This window comes from Papilio xuthus, unplaced genomic scaffold (assembly GCF_000836235.2).
Source record: "Papilio xuthus unplaced genomic scaffold, Pxut_1.1 DF828142.1, whole genome shotgun sequence".
NCBI lineage: Eukaryota > Metazoa > Arthropoda > Insecta > Lepidoptera > Papilionidae > Papilio > Papilio xuthus.
In genome coordinates this window covers 937,088-956,975 of record NW_013530507.1, presented here as the reverse complement: position 1 = coordinate 956,975, position 19,888 = coordinate 937,088, and the positions used below count along the sequence as shown (strand labels likewise).

General features: G+C 36.4%; 3 protein-coding genes across 4 annotated transcripts in view; 2 read left to right on the top strand and 1 right to left on the bottom strand.

Moving 5' to 3' along the window:
- The window catches only part of LOC106114398 (oxysterol-binding protein-related protein 9), a 38,998-nt gene extending 31,035 nt beyond the window's left edge, over nt 1-7,963 (top strand). The window contains exons 10-16 of the mRNA XM_013307589.1: nt 1,018-1,124; nt 3,371-3,456; nt 4,137-4,323; nt 4,747-5,006; nt 5,279-5,501; nt 6,000-6,227; nt 7,078-7,963. Coding sequence (XP_013163043.1) covers nt 1,018-1,124; nt 3,371-3,456; nt 4,137-4,323; nt 4,747-5,006; nt 5,279-5,501; nt 6,000-6,227; nt 7,078-7,185 — 1,199 coding nt within the window. The 3' untranslated portion in view covers nt 7,186-7,963. The remainder of the gene's footprint in view (nt 1-1,017; nt 1,125-3,370; nt 3,457-4,136; nt 4,324-4,746; nt 5,007-5,278; nt 5,502-5,999; nt 6,228-7,077) is intronic.
- Nucleotides 7,964-10,407: 2,444 nt separating this feature from the next.
- Nucleotides 10,408-13,727, bottom strand: LOC106114122 (protein yellow-like). The gene is made up of 8 exons (XM_013307215.1): nt 13,358-13,727; nt 13,029-13,232; nt 12,816-12,937; nt 12,226-12,452; nt 11,789-11,900; nt 11,435-11,515; nt 11,171-11,281; nt 10,408-10,732 (listed from the first exon to the last, which is right to left on the bottom strand). The coding sequence occupies exons 1-8, from the start codon at nt 13,593-13,595 to the stop codon at nt 10,553-10,555; spliced, it is 1,275 nt and encodes a 424-aa protein (XP_013162669.1). The 5' UTR covers nt 13,596-13,727; the 3' UTR covers nt 10,408-10,552.
- A 252-nt stretch (nt 13,728-13,979) lies between these two features.
- Rchy1 (Ring finger and CHY zinc finger domain containing 1) lies at nt 13,980-19,805 on the top strand. Of its 2 annotated transcripts, XR_001227726.1 has the most exons (8): nt 13,980-14,256; nt 15,886-16,047; nt 16,526-16,684; nt 17,060-17,242; nt 17,435-17,530; nt 17,814-17,899; nt 18,181-18,592; nt 18,649-19,805. XR_001227726.1 is itself a non-coding variant. In XM_013307718.1 (7 exons), exons 1-7 carry the CDS (start codon nt 14,149-14,151, stop codon nt 18,353-18,355), a joined length of 969 nt encoding a protein of 322 aa, XP_013163172.1. In that variant the 5' UTR covers nt 13,980-14,148; the 3' UTR covers nt 18,356-19,805. The 2 variants fall into 2 exon arrangements, 1 of the variants encoding a protein (XP_013163172.1); XM_013307718.1 differs by having other exon boundaries at nt 18,181-19,805.
- The last annotated feature ends 83 nt before the right edge of the window (nt 19,806-19,888 follow it).

Here is a 19,888-nt window from a genome sequence, read left to right as displayed (position 1 = left end):
TTATGTGCGACTAGCTGTCGCCCGCGACTCCGTCCGCGTGGAATGAAAAGAACTTAATTAGTTCCCGGCAATCATTAAATTTTTCTCACCTTTCAAACCTTCCCTAGACCTACATAAATATTTCAAGACCAAGATAAGATAAATCCGTTCAGCCGTTCTCGAGTTTTAGCGATACTAACGAACAGCAATTGATTTTTATATGTATAGAAGATTAGGGGTGATGACTCCAGTAACTATATATTTTTGCTAGCCGTGGTTCCATTGTCGAAAAATATGTAGGTAGAAAAAATATGATCTCTCTTTGGAGTCTCTTCACTCTTTTTTTCTCAAACGTGGGATCTCTTTTTTCAACGAGAAAAAGGAGAAATACTTCATGCCTTGTTAAGAATTGGATAATTCGAATTGCAACTGTTTTATTCCTTTTTACCTCGATATGGTTAATTTTTCCTTTCTTAATATAAAACATTCATGCATAAGACGGTTTGCAAACTCTCGGCATGATTGTATATGAGTTTTCATAATGTTTTCGTAAACAGCACTAAAGTTCATGAGTCATAACAAACTTGTAACAGGAAACTGACGCTTACTTAACGGAAATAAGAAACATTTTACAATGATCCGTTTCCTTGCAAGCGGTCTTCGGAGAAATCTTTCGATTTATCGTCTGATACATCATGTTGTCGAATTAAAAAACTCTTTTTATGTTATTTGTTGCATGTTGTTTCTTATTGGTTATGTTGTAACGATGCATTCTTGAATGTTTACTTTAAAATATTTTTTTGATATAATTTCGTATTTTGTTTCATTATTTATAACTAGCTGTCGCCCGTGATTGTGAGTATTCTTCCGGACAGTTCTGTGCCAAATTTCATCGAGAACCGTTGAGCCGTTCCGAAGATACCTTCTAACAAACATCCATCCATCCATCATTCGCATTTATGATATTAGTAAGAAGTAAGACTAGTAAAATTATGGATTAATGTATGTAGATGTAAACTGTAGGCTCGTCTGTTGCAGCGCTGTACGAAGACGAGTCGGACAGCGACCTGGGCTCGATGGAGAACCATGGTTCCGTCGTGACGCACCTCCTCTCACAGGTCAAGATTGGCATGGACCTTACCAAGGTACGCATCCGTCGAAAATACTCCGAACTGTGTAACTACGAGTTTCCATTTCCGAAACACATGTATTAAAACATCTATGCTACCAGAAGAGCGTCGAGTGACGTCCGAGCCGACACCGAGTGATTATGGCTCAGGGGTTAAGCCCTTGACTTGTAATCTGCAGGTCCTGTGTTGGAATCCCGACGTGTATCAATATATTTTTCGATTTAAATATGTGCATTTATCCGACTTTCTTGCGGTGATAGACAAAATCGCGATGCACATATCTGCGAAGAAATTCAAAGATATGTGTCGAGTCAATCCGCACTGGGCTAGTGTGGTTGACTATGGCCTAGTTACCCCTAACATAGGATAGGCTCGAAGCCCCTCAGTGGGATGGTATGCGTAGATGTATGAATGTGTAAGAACCGAGAGGTGTGCTAGGACTGCGCCAAATGGACCCACATCACGAAACCCAACACGACACAACATAACATGATATTTATTTCAGTGTAAACTTACTCTAATATTCATGATGTGAGTTTTTATATCGAATTGTTTCTTAAAGATTTCTTTTTTGTTTATAAGAATATCAAATTATATAAAAGTTTACTTGAAAAACTTCTTTACATATGTCAAGGAAATTTTTTTACATTGTAATAATAACATTTTACCTATTTATAAATTTTCTAAGTATATAAGTAAAGTAAATAGTAAATTTAACCTTGATGTAACATTGTATTGGAACGGATATTACGTAGGAGAATAATTTCAATCCCTTCCCGTTGCAATTGCAAACAATAAAGCTAAACTTCCCCATTTCGGAGAACGCTAACAATAACGTAGAAATATTTTAAACATAAGGAATGAATACATGATATAAAAAATCTTATAACGACAAATAACTATGCAATTTTTTTTTAACGATATATCGAATTTAGCAAAGTCTTGGTCACACTCTTTTTACATTTACTTCCTAGTCCCAGACTCGGAATCATTTACTCGAGCCCCTTAGCGTAGTATGAAATGTATAATACATTCATGGTATTGTTTATTAGTGACTTGCTGTCGCCCACGACTCCGTCCGATAAATTAGTAGCCTATGTGTTCTTCCAGAATATATTCTACATCAATGCCAAGTTTCATCGAGATCCGTTCAGTAGTTCTGGAGATACCTTTAAACACACATCCATCCATCTAAACATTCGCATTTATAATATTAGTAAGATTTATAAACGGACTCTAGGTCAGTGCAGCGTTTTTATAAAAGGTACACATGGGGTAACAGTTCCGTACTCTATTTTAGTAATGTTCAATCATAATAAAGACGATTTAACGTAAAGTTATAAGAATTTAAGTAAAATTTGGAAAATAAAATAACAAAGTTCAAAAATTAAATGTGAAAATATTATAAAACGGAGGAAAACACAAGTATTGGCACACACTATTGGAAGATTTCTTTACAATTGTACATTTTCATATTATAAAAAGGAAAAAAAATCATTTGAAGTTTGAAAATATAAAAATTATAAGTCATCAACCTGCCCTTATCCCTATCGAGGGTCGGCACAGTATGTACTACTCCTCCATACATCTCTATCAGCCGTCATATCCTCTTTCACACAGTCATTCCATACTTTTTTTGGTCTTCCTCTACCTTTGTAGTCGTCCACATTCAATCTCATTACTTTTATGTCATCATCATCCCTCCGCATAACATGTCCAAACCACGCTAATCTTTTACTCCTAAATTTCACGATCACTGGGGCTACTTTCAAACTTCCTCTGACATACACATTTTTAACTTTATCGTTTCTTGTCACACCACACATCTATCTTTGCATACGCATTTCAACTACATGCAGTCTTCTTTCATCCGAAACCTTGGTGGCAATACATTCAGATCCGTACAATACGACAAAAAAATAAACTGATATATAACGGCTACTACTAAACACGTCTAAACACTCACGTATATACGTCCGGTGGCAGCACCGACTAGTTTCGAGCCCATCGGGGGCCCTTCATCAGGATGAGTGGTACTGGTATTATTTCGCGGACGCGGCCCGTCGCGACGGGCTCGAAACTAGTCGGTGCCGCCACCGGACGAATATACGTGAGTGTTTAGCCGTGTTTATATATCATTTTTGTATAATGTTTCACGAAAGTTTGAATAATTTGACATAAAAATTATAAGTAAAAAAGTATAAAAAGTTCCGTTTGTATCAGCAACACTAAGTATAAAACTATTCTGGTGTCTGTTTCAGGTGGTTCTTCCTACGTTCATATTGGAGCGGAGATCACTACTCGAGATGTATGCGGACTCGTTTGCGCATCCCGATCAGTTTGTCAAGTTAGTATACACAATATCTGTCAGTTTTCATTGTTATAAACACTTGTATAATAACATATTTTGAAGCAAACAGAGAGTAGTTAAGTACTATTTCGGGTCAAACTAGTTTTTAAGTTATTATTTTTTTTTTGTAACTTATCAAAATCGCGGTAATAAATCACTTGATTCAAACATTTTTAAGGTGAGTGTGGTTTGTTTGTTCCATATCTGAGAAGTAATTCAAAGATATGTGTGAAGTCAACCAACCCGCACTGGGCCAGCGTTGTTGACTATGGCCTAATCACTCTTAACTTAGGGTAGGTTCTGAGCCCCTCGGTGGGGACGTATAGTGAGCTGATGATGATGATGTGGTTCGTTGCCCGTTTTCCATAAAACGGTAATGGTTTTAATCTCTTGTGCGTCTTGTGACAGTATGGAAATTTATTTATTCTTAATAAAAACTGTTCATGCGGCAAGTGCTCCAAACACGGACTATAAACGGACTGGCTATAGGACCTAGTATTTTGTGCCTATTTCGCTTTCGCCAATTCGACGCTGATAGTAGCGGTTTGCAGATTTGTAGATTTGGACCAATAATATAATTAGAAATGACTGTCAACGGGCGCGAAGCAAAAACTCTAATTTCGAAGCAATTGCCTATCCATTTATCAGACTGCAAACGACATTTTTTATATTTCTAGAATAGTGGACATGCCGACATCCAAAGAGCGTATGGTCCAAGTGGTGAGGTGGTACCTCAGCTCGTACCACGCGGGACGCAAGTCTCAGGTCGCCAAGAAGCCCTACAATCCAGTACTGGGGGAAGTCTTCCGCTGCCACTGGGATCTTGATGGAGCTAATGACTCACACAACTCCTCGACTGAGAAGGTAACATACTAATATAAGACTAGACCAGTCAATGCTTATTTTAGTGTTACCCTTAGCGAGATTTTTATGATGCTTCCTTTTTTTTACATGCCATGAGGGTTTAAGAGGTTTACAGGATACTGTAATTCAAAGTCTCAAGGCACTTATTTCTGTCTAACGCCCTGGGCGGTCGCCCAACCGCGCCCTATCCTAATGCCAACTTTGGGAATCACTGAGACTAGTGTTCCGGGACCAGGTCTCCCTTAAGATTTCTCGAAAGACCTGGTAAGCTGGTACGAAAGCGAGAATACTGGACCAGTTTACAAGTTTGAAAAATAATGGAGTGGGTTTACAGAAATGGGTTAGGATCGAATGGATATATCAGACCGTCTGCAAATGGAAGACTTCTTTAGTTACGGTGTTGTTTTTATTTAAAATTTTCAGCTAGAAGTTGGCGACGGTCCCGTACCCTGGTGTTCCCCGGAGCAGCTGTCGTTTGTTGCCGAGCAGGTGTCCCATCACCCGCCGATCAGCGCGTTCTACGCGGAGCACGTCAACAAGAGGATACAGTTCGACGCCTGGGTGTGGACAAAGAGCAAGTTCCTAGGCCTCTCTATTGGTGTCCATAATATCGGACGTGGTGTTGTCACGCTGTTGGATCATGGAGAAGAGTATACTGTCACCTTCCCTAATGGATATGGAAGGTAAGGAAATTTATTTCTAATTAATTCAATTGGACGGAACCCTCGTTTCCACCGAAAGGTTCTAACTTACCCAAGTGACCTTCCCAAGTTAGGGGTCGTTAGGCGTTAGGCTCCGTTTAGACAGACCGGTCGGTCAGCAGAGCAGACTTTTTAATCTTAGTAAAATCGAGCACTATACTATTAAAACGAGGGTTTTTTTTTATTATGAACGTATATCTTATCATTCAACTGTAAAAAAATCATCATCGAAATCCATACATTTTATATTCCAGATCAATTCTCACAGTCCCATGGATCGAATTAGGTGGATCAGTGTGCATCGAATGTCCGCAAACAGGACACAAAGCAAATATTGAATTTCTTACAAAACCATTCTACGGTGGCAAGAAGCATCGTGTCACTTGCGAAGTGTTCGCTGCTAATGAGAAGAAACCTTACTACACCGCACAGGGCGAGTGGAACACCAGGATGGACGGACGGTGGACTGACTCTGGGGTAAGTGGATACTTAATTATAACAAATTAAACTTAGCTAGGTTTAAACTGTGTTTTAAACCATATCTTATGTATATACATACGAATGTAAAACAATAAAAATATACAAAGCTATTGTGGCAGCGGCTGTTTTGGACTTTTCAAAGTATACTGTATTCTACCAGTCAATCCCTTTCGTTTGATACCTATTTTGGGGAGGTTGTTTTAATGGCGGCCATTTTGGATTAAATATAACGTTCTATATTCTACTCTTAAAACCCTTACGGCCTGCATTTTTCATGGTGTACTTATTGTCAATATGAAGAAATCCAATTCAATACATTAATTAAAAACTTTTTAAGTTTGTATACCTAAAAGTGGGAATCGGCTTAATATTTATTTATTTAAGCTTTGTACATAATTTAAAGTACATAGTGTAACATTACATAGAAATACAGTGATGTACAAGTGAACTTAACTGTAAAAGATTTATGTTATTATTATTAATATAATATTGCAGCGTACAGAAGTAGTGTTCGAGGTGTCGAGTATGAAGGCGCGACGTAAGCGCGTGTCGCCGGTGTCGCGTCAGATGGCGCACGAGTCGCGGCGCGTGTGGCGGCACGTGACTGCCGCACTGCGCGCCGCCGACACTGACGCCGCCACCGCCGCCAAGCGCCGCCTCGAGCAGGCGCAGCGCGACCTCGCCAAGACGCGACACGATACCGGCGACAAGTGGATCACGCAGGTACGCACACCCTGACACTCATACTGCTGGTTTTTTTTTTCAGAGAGGAATGCTTTATGCATACTCCGCGCCCCGGGGGGGGGGGGACGCGGTAGTATTGTGGGATTCTCCTCCATAGCGGAGGCATACCCACTAAACCTCTCTGTTCCTCCAACGCATCGGGACGGGACCACGGGCACGCTTTCGCTCTCGTCCGATGCCCGTCATACATCCCCTAGGTCTATCGTCGCTAAGCTTGCCCTGTACAATTTCATAGACCAGTGGTTCCCAAACTTATTTAGTCTACTGCCTACTTTGAGAATAAATATTTCTTTAGCGCCCCCATATTTTCACATATTTAAAAGACACTATAACTTCAAATTAAATTAATTAATTATTGTGACCTATATATGTATATTAACGGAGAATTCTAAACGAAACTTTTACTATAACCCGCAACTTGAGACCTGCAGCGCCCACAAGCGGGCGTTATCGCCCACTTTGGGAAAGACTGGTCTAGATCGTTGTAAAAAATGTCACTGTAATTTTCAAGATGGCGGAGCAAATCTACACAGTGGTTATGTAGTCGCTATGCCTCTACTCACCGAATAGACTACTCGGGTTGACAATTTAATGTCAATTCTCAAATCGCAACCATACAATATTAGTTTCTACGATTTACATTGCCTCGTGTAGGAAATGCCCAATTCATTATTTCACAGATAAATTAGAATAGGTAAGTATTGTAAAAACTACAAATTAATTACTTTGGTCAATACGAATTGGTATCTTTGCGTGGAACTCGCATGGTATGTCGCTTTATAAAATTTCTGCAATAGGCACAAATAAAATGTTTTACCTCTTGTTCCAGTTATTCAGTCCAAAAGAAGAGGGGTGGGAGTACAACACGCCGCTCAGCAAGCGCCTAGAGTCCGCTACCGGCACGCCGCAGCGCAAACCCAACACCGACGCCAGATAATGGACCAATCGACTCTATTACATTGAGAATAAGGTAGAATTTACTACGCCATAGATTTATCTGTCTTATTGAATAGTCTACGATTGACGCACCAACGTTAACGCTTACGAACCTCTGCCGTAGATTGTATAGATTTGGATATGGTATGTTTGAATGTGCTCATTAAATGTTCATATTTTTTACCCTAAACCGAGCTTTTCAATCAAAAGCTACGAAACTCGTTCTAAATTTTTCTTATTACTAAATTATATATGTAAACTCATACCCCATAAATTAGTAATTAATACACCAAACAATTTAACTTTCATAACTTTTGGCGGGAAAAGTGACAGTTACCATTGACAGCTGTCATTGTTATAACGTTTCGTTACACGTATGAATTTCGATTTTATTTATTTTTTTAAATGAGCATACTCAATCATCTAGCGACGCTATAAAATAGTTGTCGCGCTCTATATATCTACTTTAGGTAAATTCCAATCTTAATACTATAGTAATAAATGTGTGAATCGCGTTTACTTGTGTAAAAAAAAATTATGATACCCATAAGAATAGATTGTTACGTTTGACATTGGCCTATTGTAAATTAAAGCAAGAAAATTGTAAATAAATCCATTGAATAGTAAATTAATCGGATGTCAAATAAAAACGCACATACAGAAATATACACGCTTTTAATATAAATCACTTTGCTGGCTTAATTTGGCAATGACATACTAAAATTGACAAGATAGAAAAAAAACGAAAAATCGTTATTACACATACGTTTGAATTTCGCATTATCATTTGTTTGTTGTAAAATTATGCTTTTACTACTATAAAATAATATATGAAAAATCTATAAATTATTGACAATCCAATTATTTCAAAATTAATGAATTTATATTGTAAATACCTAGGCACGGTTATTTTTACCTTAGTAATTGAAAAAGACTCATCTTTTATTATATTTATGCTATTTTTTTTTGTAATTTTATATTAAAATCGCCAGTTCCAATGAAATCCGACTCGAAGGACCATCTATGAAGTTTAGTTATTTAAATTGATAGCCTATTTCAGTCAAATTATAAATAATTTAGGATAAATTTCAATAAGCAAATATTTATAGTCATTAAAATCTCCGTAAATATAAATTTCTTATAGCTAAAACTTTGTTGCTCACAATGTTTAAGTAAACACAACACAAGTCAACACTGGACTTGTAATCTGCAGGTCCTGGGTTCGAATCCCGCCATGTAAGTGTTTTTCGATTTCCGATTTACATATGTACATTTATCAAACGTTGTTACGGTGAAGGAAAACATCGTGATGCAACCTGTACATATCTGAGAAGAAATTCAAAGATATGTGGAACCTCAACCAACACTGGGCCAGCGTGGTTGACTTTGGCCTAGTCACCCCTAACTTAGGGTAGGCTCCGAGCCCCTCGGTGGGGATGCATAGTGAGCTGATGATGATGATATTAACTGAGAGATAAAGCTTGTATAAAAAACCAACGACATTCTCATTTCATTCATTTCACTTACTTGAACATTGTGAAATAATTTATTAATATTTGAAGATAATTAATTATTTATCATCTCTATACATCTGTATTAACCAAATTATTTAAAAAAAAAGACTTTATAAGGCAAATTATAAAAAAAAATTGACAACTTACAATTTTTTTAGACCCTTGGCTAAGTTTGTTATTAAATTGTTAAATTAAGTCAAATTGGAATGAAAATATTCTATTTATTAATTTAATTATGTAAAAACCGCCATCTATATATATAAAAATGAGTTTTTAAGTTTGTACATCTAGCAAAAAACACCGCGTGTTATTTGAATGAGTTGTGACGTCACTCAATGTAAATTATTTGTTCAAATATTTACGTATTACTGTTACTATGGGTTACAAATGATGTGACGTAGACAATTATTGCTATCTCTTTTTTATTAATACAGAATGAAAGGGATGGCGATATCTGCAGTAGTTAAATCCACAGATTAAAAATAAATGTAAATTGTAAAAATGAGTTTTACATGTTTTTTTTTACGTAAATATTTTTTTTGTAGGACTTTTTTTATTCCTTTTATGTTGGCTGCTTGAGTTTAGTTCCAAATGTAATTCCGTGTACAAACGAAATATTGGTATATAAATGACGTCATCCATAAAATTGAGTTGTGTTTGGTACAACGTGTTTCGACAATGGAAACTGATGTAAAATTTGTTGTAGTCAAATTATGCTAATATTTCATCTTCGATGTATTTTGAATAATACTGACATATCATATTTTATTTCTATTACATTGTTTTCAATGAAAAATAGTCTTTCCTGTCTGAACATTAAAGTTGAAAATTGCTTTCAAATTATAACGTTAATTACAACGGGCATGTGTTTGTATAAGAACATTATTGTTCTCTTTTTTTTTCAACGGGAGTAAGAGGGATAGCAACAATGTAGCATACACTGACCTCTATAAATGGACAGGCTATAAGACGTGGTTCTTGTGCCTATTTGATATTCGCCATTTGGCGCTGATGGTAGCGTTTTATAGCTATGGTATGGATACGAACTAATAATTTAGATAGAATTAACTATCACGTAATATCAACAGCGGCACTAGTAAAAGTGCATTCACTCCGAAATGATTCTATTAAAAATTTCAAAAATGTATGAAACTAACGCGCGATAATCAGGTGACTTATCCAAAGTTATTGTCAGTTATGTACATTTTTGAAATTATGGAATCGCTAGCGAATGCATTTTGTTTAGCCCCGTAGGCGCGATTAAATCGGAACGAAAGTAATGCTATAATTTCCAAGTAATAGCCTATCCATTTATAAATCAGTGGTTAAAACAGAATATAACGAATTATGTATTATTGTATTAGAAGTTTCTGATGGAAATAGATACGGGGTGATGGCGCGCTGGTAAAGACTGAAGCGGCAAAGACTCGGTGTGTGTGGACGCGATGTTGAATTATTCTCCCATCACATAGATTATAATTCATATAGTTATAATTACAATGTTGTATATTTAAATAAATATTTAAATTATTTTATAGTTTTTTTTATTATTGCCAGCAACTACATTCAAGTAAAACAAAAAGGTAAAAAACACGTTTTACGAAAAAAAAAAAGTTTTAACAATAATTTTTACATGCAACACCATTTATATTGATTACATATATTAAGTCAAAAGATCGGAATCTTTAAAAAATAAAGCTCACAATTTCACAGTATCAAGAATACACAATCCCAAAAGTCCAAATGCTTTAATGACCTTGAACAATATTACATTAAGCTTTCTATATAACACATAAGACAATGGAACATCAAACATATAAGTAGCAAGAGAAGTATATAATTGAGTTCATATAGTCACTTCTTTATATAAGCAATAGCGCGTTCTATGATTGACAGCTGACAGCGCGTGCCTTGTATAAGCGCCGTCGACTCCGCGCATAGCACGCGGAAGTTGGTCTGGTTGAAGTCCATCTTGTCATAGAGGAAACGCGCCTGACGGTCAGACAGTATCCACACGTTGCCGTCCAAATCCATCTGGACATAAAATCACACTCATATAAAAAGGTAATTTACTAAGTCTCCTTAAGGTCCGTACGATTGAGGAAAACGGTTGTCAAGTTGTAGAAAAATTTAGTGGCAGTTTACCGACATCACACAAAAGACAGAAGTTCGTCTGTTGAGTGTGCGTATTCACTATAGTCCCTGAAGGACTTCCCACCCTTTTCATGTAAGGGGAGGATGGGAAGGGGAAGTGGATTTCACTGAGGAGAGGACGGATAGGAAAAGGTTTCCGTCTGTCCCATTCTCTGTAAGTTAATAAGGCAACACATCTTCTATTACGGATATCCTCAGTCGCTATTTCGGCAATTTCAAGAGGCCACTTGTTTCCTTGCCACCTTAAACTTTAAAATAAATGTTGAAAAGTGTCTGCGTAGAAGAAAATTTCATAATCTCTGTTTAGAGATAGTCTACCTTGATATCATTGGGATATTCAAGTGCAACACAATCGCTGATGAGGAGCTGCGTATTTTCAGGATTGAACGGCCGGTCCAAGTTCCAGCAGCCCACGCCGTTTTTACTAAGCTGTACAGGAAAAACCCTTCTAAATACCAGACATATAAAAATAATACAGAAGAAATTACTTAAAGTATTTTTCAAACATGTTGACGACTCTGAACATCGCACAAGTTACTGCGCAGTTCAAGGTCAACCGTCAAAAACATTGAAACTCTATACCTCAGTGTAATACAGCACATTATTTTTGGGGTCGTAGTCACACGCCGTTGACTGTGACTGCGGACCTTTCTCACCTACAACCTGAAACAATACACAACCTATCATGGACCTCACCCTGGTGATCGTTGCTAGAGAATTAAAAAATGTAAAATACATTTTAAAAACAACTTCGAATAAGACCATATTAATGGTAACTGCGCCCCACCCCTTCCACTTAACATAGAGCTGCATCTTTGTGCCATGAGGTACGGGTGCAAAGTTACTTAGTCATTTATTTGTAATTTTCTATGTTAAATCGTTTCAATTAAGTTAAAAATTGGATATAATTATCTTCTTAAACAAATATTATCTCACCTCAACTCCATGCTGTACGTCTTGTGGTGTGAAGTGAGCATTTCTCAACAATTTGGTAGATATTTTTAACATCTTGGTACTCGATGTTGGATAACAATACAGGTCACGATACCTAGATACGAAGTATAAGGTAAACGTAAATTAGAAGTGAAATAGAACTATACTTATTTTAATACATCCAAATTGCGTCAATAGGCCGAAGGAAAAATTTGTTAAGTTACTGTCCATGCCACATTTTATCGCTGTATTCATTACCAGCTGCCGTCCGTGCAGTATTTAAAAACACTAAATAAGTACCTATCCTATGTGTCCTTACAGACCATTTTGTACATCTATAATTTCATCAAAATCCGTTGAACCATTCTGGAGATACTTTCTAACAAACATACATCGAAACTTTTGCATTTACGTTATTAGTAACAAGTAAATGTTATTACCCATCGCTGGCAGTCTGCGACAGCGCGAGAGAAGAGACACCATCATGCCAGAAGAAATCGATACCACCGACATGAAACTCGCTGGCGTTCTGCTGGAACTGGAAGTGCGTGTGTTCCAGTCGCCAGGAGATGTCGTGTTGCAGGTCGAACACGACCAGCGCGCCCGCACCCATGTCCGCTACGTACGCGAACGTGTTGCGACAGTCGTTGTCCACTATGTCCACTGCCTGTGCCATTACAAAATATAAACAATTCTAAATTCAAATCTAAACATTAGCCTAGCCATTTTTCAGTGCACAAACATACGATAAAAAAATTGTCATTTCTGTTTTACTGAATTAAAAAGATGGTTATGTTTTACGCGAGAAGGTAATTTTTTTCACTCTCAATAACGTTTACAGTTATAACATTTCAGTTTAAATTGATAATTTTAACATTTTAAAATTTTTATTTTTATCACTTTAAAATGCAGCCAATAGATGGCGCTGTATCTTTAGAGCTCGTTCGGAATTATTAGTTACGATTTTAACGTTGCTCCTTAGGTTGCTTTGGTGTTTTTAATCTAAAAATTATTGGAAAGAAAAACGAACAATGCTGGAGAAGACGGTCGAATCCCGCAGCACGTCGTCGCTGAAGAAGTGCTTGAATTTGAGGGAATCTCGTTTTAAATCGAACACAACTATTGCTGGAGGCGCTATCTGTCGCACGTTCTCTGTTTTAGCAAATAATATGTCCGTCAAATATTTTTAGTCTGCATTATACAAAAAAAATATGATACCGTACCGTAACTACCAAATTCTTACCGCATATATTAGTGGCGCCATTATCAACTACCCAAAGCCTGTCACATTTATCAACGTGGACTCTAAAAGCGGATACTACAGTACTCGCGGTACTGACACTCTTCGCGCCATCAGGGACGAAAGCGTCGGCCCACGTCGGGTACGGAATCAGCGGCTGCTGGTGACTTCCATTTACTAACACGTAGTTGAGAGACGCTGGAACACCTAAAAACAATAATCAATGACTCGAACAATGTCTTCCAGCTAGATTTATACATTGGAAATATATGTATCTTGGAGAAGAGAAGGACAAGTTTCATATTAAGATATTAAAGCACTTCGATTAGTACCTCTTTTCCATCTTGGTATAGTAATAAACAGCTTATCCCTCCATCTAGCAATCCCAGTGGGAAGATTGTTTTTGGGTATGTAGGCGTTAGACGCTATAGCAACCTCCTTGTGACCGGGTTGCCACGCAAAATCTATAACTTTCCATTCGAATTCCGGCGGCAACAAACAAAGTGAATTTTTGACAAAACATATAACAATCAGAAGGAGCAAAAGAGCCAAATCGTTTATGTGTACCATAATTTACCACTTTTCTAAGTTAGTGTGTTTTAAAACTACATTTTTAATATTAAATTTTACTTGACAAATTTCTATATTTGTGTTGATTTTTACTTGACAATTTTAGAAAATTGCAACCATTTGGCAAGATTATTCGTTTCCGTTTCACATTTTTGCACGTCATTTTCCAACCTTAAGATTTATTTTTCTGGACATAGAGCTATAAATAAAATAAATGCAATATTTGGCATACAAGATAGGATTTTCAACGATAACATTCGATATTTCGACGATAAAATTCTCTTTTTACTGACCGAAACAAAATCCACATTTCAAATCTTTATTTTATCAAGTTTACGAACGGACTTTGAAACTGACATAAACATACCACGCAATTGTCAATGTCAAAAGATCGCTGTCATTTTTGTCACTATTTTCTGTGTGCGATTGTCTGTTAATTGATGTCCAATAAAATATGGTTATTGAAAGAGTTCACTTGTAGTTCGCTTTGATTAGCCTTGAAAGAAGAATCTAGTACTTGTATTGAGAAGATTGCTTTTTATTGTGCATAAAAATGTCGAAGGAGAAAGCTGAAACTAATGGTGATTGTGCAGCGGTCATAGAGCAAACAAATGAAAAACGAATTGGTTGCACTCATTACAAGAGAAGAGCTAAATTTGTGGTGAGTAGATTGAGTACAATAAGATTCTAATACTTTACAAAGTAAAAGACAAAGCGCAATTCAAAATAACCAAATCTATAATTAAACACGAGGCGACGTAAAATCTTTTGGATCTGATACTGCGAAATAAGAAAACAAAGATCATGTCAACGAACTTTTAGATGATGACACAGAGTTTTGGCTTTTCGTTACGTGTTCTGGAAGTTTGGAAAACCACCCTAGAAGTGGAGGCATGTTTGGAAAAAGCTACTTATCAGGCAATGCCTGTACAATATTGTCTCTGATTTGTAAAACAAGTCTTGATTGTTTAATGATAACATTTGTGAAGTCAAGAGTCAATTTACACAAAACAAATTCAGATATCAAACAATATTTTTGCCAATTTCATATGTTATTGCAACAAGTGTATTCAGGGGTTCTGTGATTTATATAGCATACATGTATTTTGTGTTCAACTGTGTTTAGGGCATTTATTGGTTTGTTCTGTACAAGATTCTTATAAGCCTTTAAAACCAACAAATTACTGTTATTGAGTTTTTTATGAATCCAATAAGAATTTAAACAGAATCCATATATGTTGTAACACTTTATTTTGATATGATTACAAATATTGTGGTATAAGTCAGTTACACAATATGGCAAGCTAAGAAATAATAACAAAATATTATAGATTAATTGTAAAACTTAATTAATCCATCTTTGACACACTTTGTTAATACATTTATAGAACAATAGGCAAGCTAGACTTCGTCTCATATATCGCAAATTTGTAAATTGCTGCTGTGTTCTTTTATAAAAGTTGTTTTTTGTTACTGTTTAGCACAACAAAGCATATCAAACATTAATTAGTAAATCTATGTACCTTTATACTATCTTAAATTCATGTTTTTTTTAACTTAGAACATAGCCCCCCCCCCCAGTTTAATACAAAGTGCTGTCCAATATAGGTTCTAGGCTTGACCACTTAGGTTCGTAATGACACCCCTGTGAATAATAAGATCTTAATTAAAGCACGTAACAAATAATTCTTAGATAAGGTATCACATCATGTTTATTGTACAATCTAATCAACATATTTAAGTATTACTAATTTATTATGAAATGGTAATTAGCTAGAGTTTTAAACTATTTGTTGTGGGTTTCTGAGATCTGTTTAAAATTCATTTCTGTTTTGTCAAAAATAATGGCAGGGATATGTTTTATACAGAGATTTTGTCTCAAAAATCATAAATGCATATTGTAAAATAAAGATGAGTTTATGTCCCGGAGGCCTAATTTAGTCTTCTTTCCCTTCCCATCCTTTCCTTAATAAGGAAAGGATGGGAAGTGGAAGTGGACTTTCCGGATGAGAGGATGCATGGAAAGGGAAGATATTTTCTTTCTGTGCATCTTCTCCTCCGTCGATTAAAGGTAGGCAACGCATATGCAATTGCGTATATCTGTGGGCAAAGGTCGCTATTTCAGCGATTTTAGGTGGCCGCTTGCTCGTTTGCCACCTTATGATATAAAAAAAGAAAATGTAGTTATGTGAGAAAAAGTGTCTCACTAGAAATAATTTGGAAATTTCAAGTTTTAGCACAAGTATGGTTATGGATTTTGTTAACCAAGGTATACTGCTTGTTATTGCAGACGCCATGCTGCAACAAGTTCTACATGTGCCGATACTGCCATGATGAGAAGGAGCAGCATTACTTCAACCGCAAATCAGTGACGGAGCTCATCTGTACAGAGTGTGACACAAGGCAGAAGGTGCAGGCAGAGTGTGAGAACTGCGGTGTCAGGTTTGGAAAGGTATGGCTGTTCATTACTATGACAGATGATTTTTTTTTAATCTATGAACAGTTTTTTTTGGCAAACTATGAGCAGAAGTGTTGTGCGATTTGTAGTATCGTTTTGAAGTGATGTCTCCAGTGATGACTCTTAATTAATAATATTAAGACAAAATAATTAGCAATTTTTAACATTGATAATAAGGTTAGTTGTTTGCTCTTTAATGGACATTGGCATATAATTTTTCTTACCATCTGCTTCATGTTAAAATCGCTGTAAAGACAAGAATAAAGTAAGAATTTTAAATAAGATGGGTGGTTCTCAATTGATAAGTAGACAGATTGATTCCATAGTATCGTAGGAATATTCCCATTGGTCCGATTTCAAACACCCAATGAGAATAAATTTTTCATTTACCTGATGAAAAGTAAACCTATTTCCAACGATTAACATCTGTTTTCTACAATTATAAATAATTAATTATCTTTTTATTTTGCAGTATACTTGTTTGATATGCAACTTATTTGATGATGAGGATAAACGTCAATACCACTGCGAAGGATGCGGTATCTGCCGAGTGGGTGGTCGTGACCGGTTCTTCCATTGCGAGCGCTGCAACATGTGTCTACCGGTGCAGCTGCAGAGAGATGGACACAGGGTAAGGACTTTTGTTAATAATAGTAGCGGTCTATATGACTTAAGGTACCATGACCTCATGGTTAGTGCGGCAAGGTAGGGATTAGTAACTCATCACGTCGAAGACTGTGGTACTTTATTTTTAAGAGCTCTGGTGAGTTAATCTTTTCGGAGGTTTTAAAAATTAAAGTCTTTTAACAGTGGACAGATGGATGTTTGTTAGGAGGTATAACAGCTAAATGGATCTGGCTAAAATTTGGTATATAAAAAGAAAATAGCCTGGAAGAAAATAGATGCTACTAATTAAGTTTTTTTTTAAATTCCGCACGAACTGAGGAGCTGGCGACAGTTAGTAATTCATTATATGAATGAATGCAACAATTTCTTTGTATTCCAGTGTGTTGAAAATGTATCACGGTCAAATTGCCCTGTATGTCTGGAGGATATTCACACGTCTCGTATCCCCTGCCACATCCCTGACTGCGGACACTTGCTGCACCGGCCCTGCTTCGAGCAGCTGCTGCATTCAGGACACTATGCCTGCCCCACGTGCCAGACCAGCATGATTGATATGTCCAATGTAAGTGACCTCTGACACACATAGATTGAATTCTAGACTATAGCTCTATTTAAACTGGTTTTTGGTTAGGGATTCATAAGGGAAGTACATACTTTTTTCTTTATTTATATTATTAGTTATGTACTACTATTTATTATTAAGTATATAATGTTACTTTTTTTTTATAAATTATGTATATTTATTTTGCATTAGCTATGGACATACCTGGACTCTGAGGTGGCAGCGACTCCCATGCCGCCAGAATACGCGGACTACAAGGCAACTATACTCTGCAAGGACTGTCACAAGGTGATAACCCTAACAAACTAAATTTGTATGGTATTCTCTCTCTCTCTCTCTACCTAGCTTGCATCCCACAAGGTGGTGGGGTCAGCTTTCCCAATCCGTCTCTTCCACTTCGCTCTGTCCATGACATCCTCTTCTGAGACTTGGCACTCACTCATGTCTTTTATTACTACATCTTTCCATCTCGTTTTGGGTCTGCCTAAATTTGTATGGTATTAATTTTTGTTAAATACATGTAAAACATTATTTAAAAAAAATGTCATACTAATTGTTGCGTTTGATCCAGCTGTCGACGGTGAAGTTCCATGTGGTAGGTCTGAAGTGCCAGCACTGTGGTGCCTACAATACCTGCCAGACCAACGGATTTCACAAGTTAGTACCCTTTCTATATACTGTTACATTCTAGTAGTTTTATAATAATTGTCCTACCAAGACATGGAGTCAAAGAAAAATATTCTATACAAGCTGTTGCCCGCTACACCGTCCGTACGGTATTAAAAGTTAACTTAGTAGTCTATATGGTTTTTCAGACTATGTTCTACATTTATGCCAAATTTTATCGAAATCCATGCCGAATTTTAATATTTTAATTTTGATTCGTTTCTTGGGCAGACTGAGTTGAAGGAAATAAGAATGTATAATTTGGTACGCAGAGAGTCTGGCAGCTCTGAGACAGCCGAGCCCTCTGCCTCTTCCACATCCACGGCCCCTGCAACACCACCAGCCTCCGCCGCCTCCTCCGCAGCCGCTTCCGGCAGCTCCAGTAGCTCCAGCAGCGATTGCTCACTGCCTCGCGCCTCGCCACTGGACGAGCCGCCACAAGCCTGACGCGCCATCATTGGCGACACTGTTTGCTGCGCCATCTATTTTTAACTACCGACAACTATAATTGCTAACAGCTCCATCTAGTTACATTTCGTGACAACTTCAACTTTGTTGCAGTGCCATCTAGTGACAACTGATAGTTACTAACATTAATAGTAAGCAAATGCAAGGGCTGAAATAAAAGTGGGTTTATTTTATCGTCTTGTGTCACACAATAATATTAATAACAGAGGGGTCGTGGTGAGATCTCCAGTTGATACCACGAAGTGTGGGTTTTAATTTAGGGCGCAATCTAGTAACAACATGTTAACTGTCCGTCCCACATGAACATACGCACAAACATATTTTACGATATAGATACAAGGATTAGAATTAGCGTCAATCATCCGTACATAATCCTACTTGACGTATTTGAAGATAGCAAATATATCGTTGTCTCCTTTTATCTGAATATAATAAAAGAGTACACACTATGTTTTACTGTATGCTTTTCAACGGTGATGAATTTGTTTTCGACTAAGACACAATGAATGAAATAATTCACTACATAGACAAATCTAGTAAATAGATCTATAATATCTATAGAAATGGATTACATTAACAAAAAAAATAGATAAAATATAAGAAGAAACTTAACGCATCCTAGATATTGTTTGAACATTCTAGATCAATTAGTAAATTAGACCTGGCGTTCCGCAGTGCCTGCAAACTATGTTTTTGTATTTGTACATTATGTAATTTAGTAAATAAGCTTCATTTATGATATATAAATAGTTATTATAATTTATTTATAAGGTACATAAGGTTTTAAATATGCATAGATTTAGGAATATTACGGACATAAATATTTTTCCATAGTTTTTTTTTACGACCGAAGTTCGAATGAAAAACTAACGCAGCTATGTGTTGTTTGTAATTATAAAAAAATACTAGTTTTATTCTGCAACTTTGCGTATGTATCATTTATAAAAATGTTTAATACTTCGTAAATTTTTTCATGTTTTCATGCGACTCTGGTTTTATTGCGTTTGTTTTTAATATATCAAGATATTTGTGAATAAGAATTATTTTAATGCGTTTCAAATAAGAATGTATCAACCGCCGCCATATCATAACTCTACAAAAAAATAGAGTTTCTCATTCAGAGCATAATTTAAGTTACCCAAGACCCTTTCCTTATGGGAAGGGAAAGTGTGACGGAGGAGGGGACGCAAAGAATTATGTCCCCTTCCTTTGCCTTCTCTCCTCCGACATAATTTATCTGTCAATTCGCTATTTCGGCGAATTTAGGTGTAATGCTTGTTTTTAACTTTATGATATAAAAATTGCTAAGTGAAAATATTAATTTTTATTTTGAATGCAATTTAATGCGCTGTTAAAAAATAAAGTTTACGCAATTCTTTGAGATTTGGCAGATAAAAGTGTATATTCGTATTTGAAACTTACTATAAAGTTAATTATTTAGGCAATAGATATATAAAAGTGATTGATTTAACATAATTTAAATGTATATTCCTATATTTTAATATTTACGTC

Bases quoted from the DNA above. Each gene is read 5' to 3' on its own strand.
- Rchy1 (XM_013307718.1), top strand. From the start codon at position 14,149: ATGTCGAAGGAGAAAGCTGAAACTAATGGTGATTGTGCAGCGGTCATA. The intron at 16,048-16,525 runs GTATGGCTGTTC...TTTATTTTGCAG, and splicing joins GCGGTGTCAGGTTTGGAAAG to TATACTTGTTTGATATGCAA. The intron at 16,685-17,059 runs GTAAGGACTTTT...TTTGTATTCCAG, and splicing joins TGCAGAGAGATGGACACAGG to TGTGTTGAAAATGTATCACG.
- LOC106114122 (XM_013307215.1), bottom strand. From the start codon at position 13,595: ATGGTACACATAAACGATTTGGCTCTTTTGCTCCTTCTGATTGTTATA. The intron at 12,938-13,028 runs GTAAGAATTTGG...TTGCTAAAACAG, and splicing joins TGGCGCCACTAATATATGCG to AGAACGTGCGACAGATAGCG. The intron at 12,453-12,815 runs GTTCGTTTTTCT...GTAATGGCACAG, and splicing joins CGACCGTCTTCTCCAGCATT to GCAGTGGACATAGTGGACAA.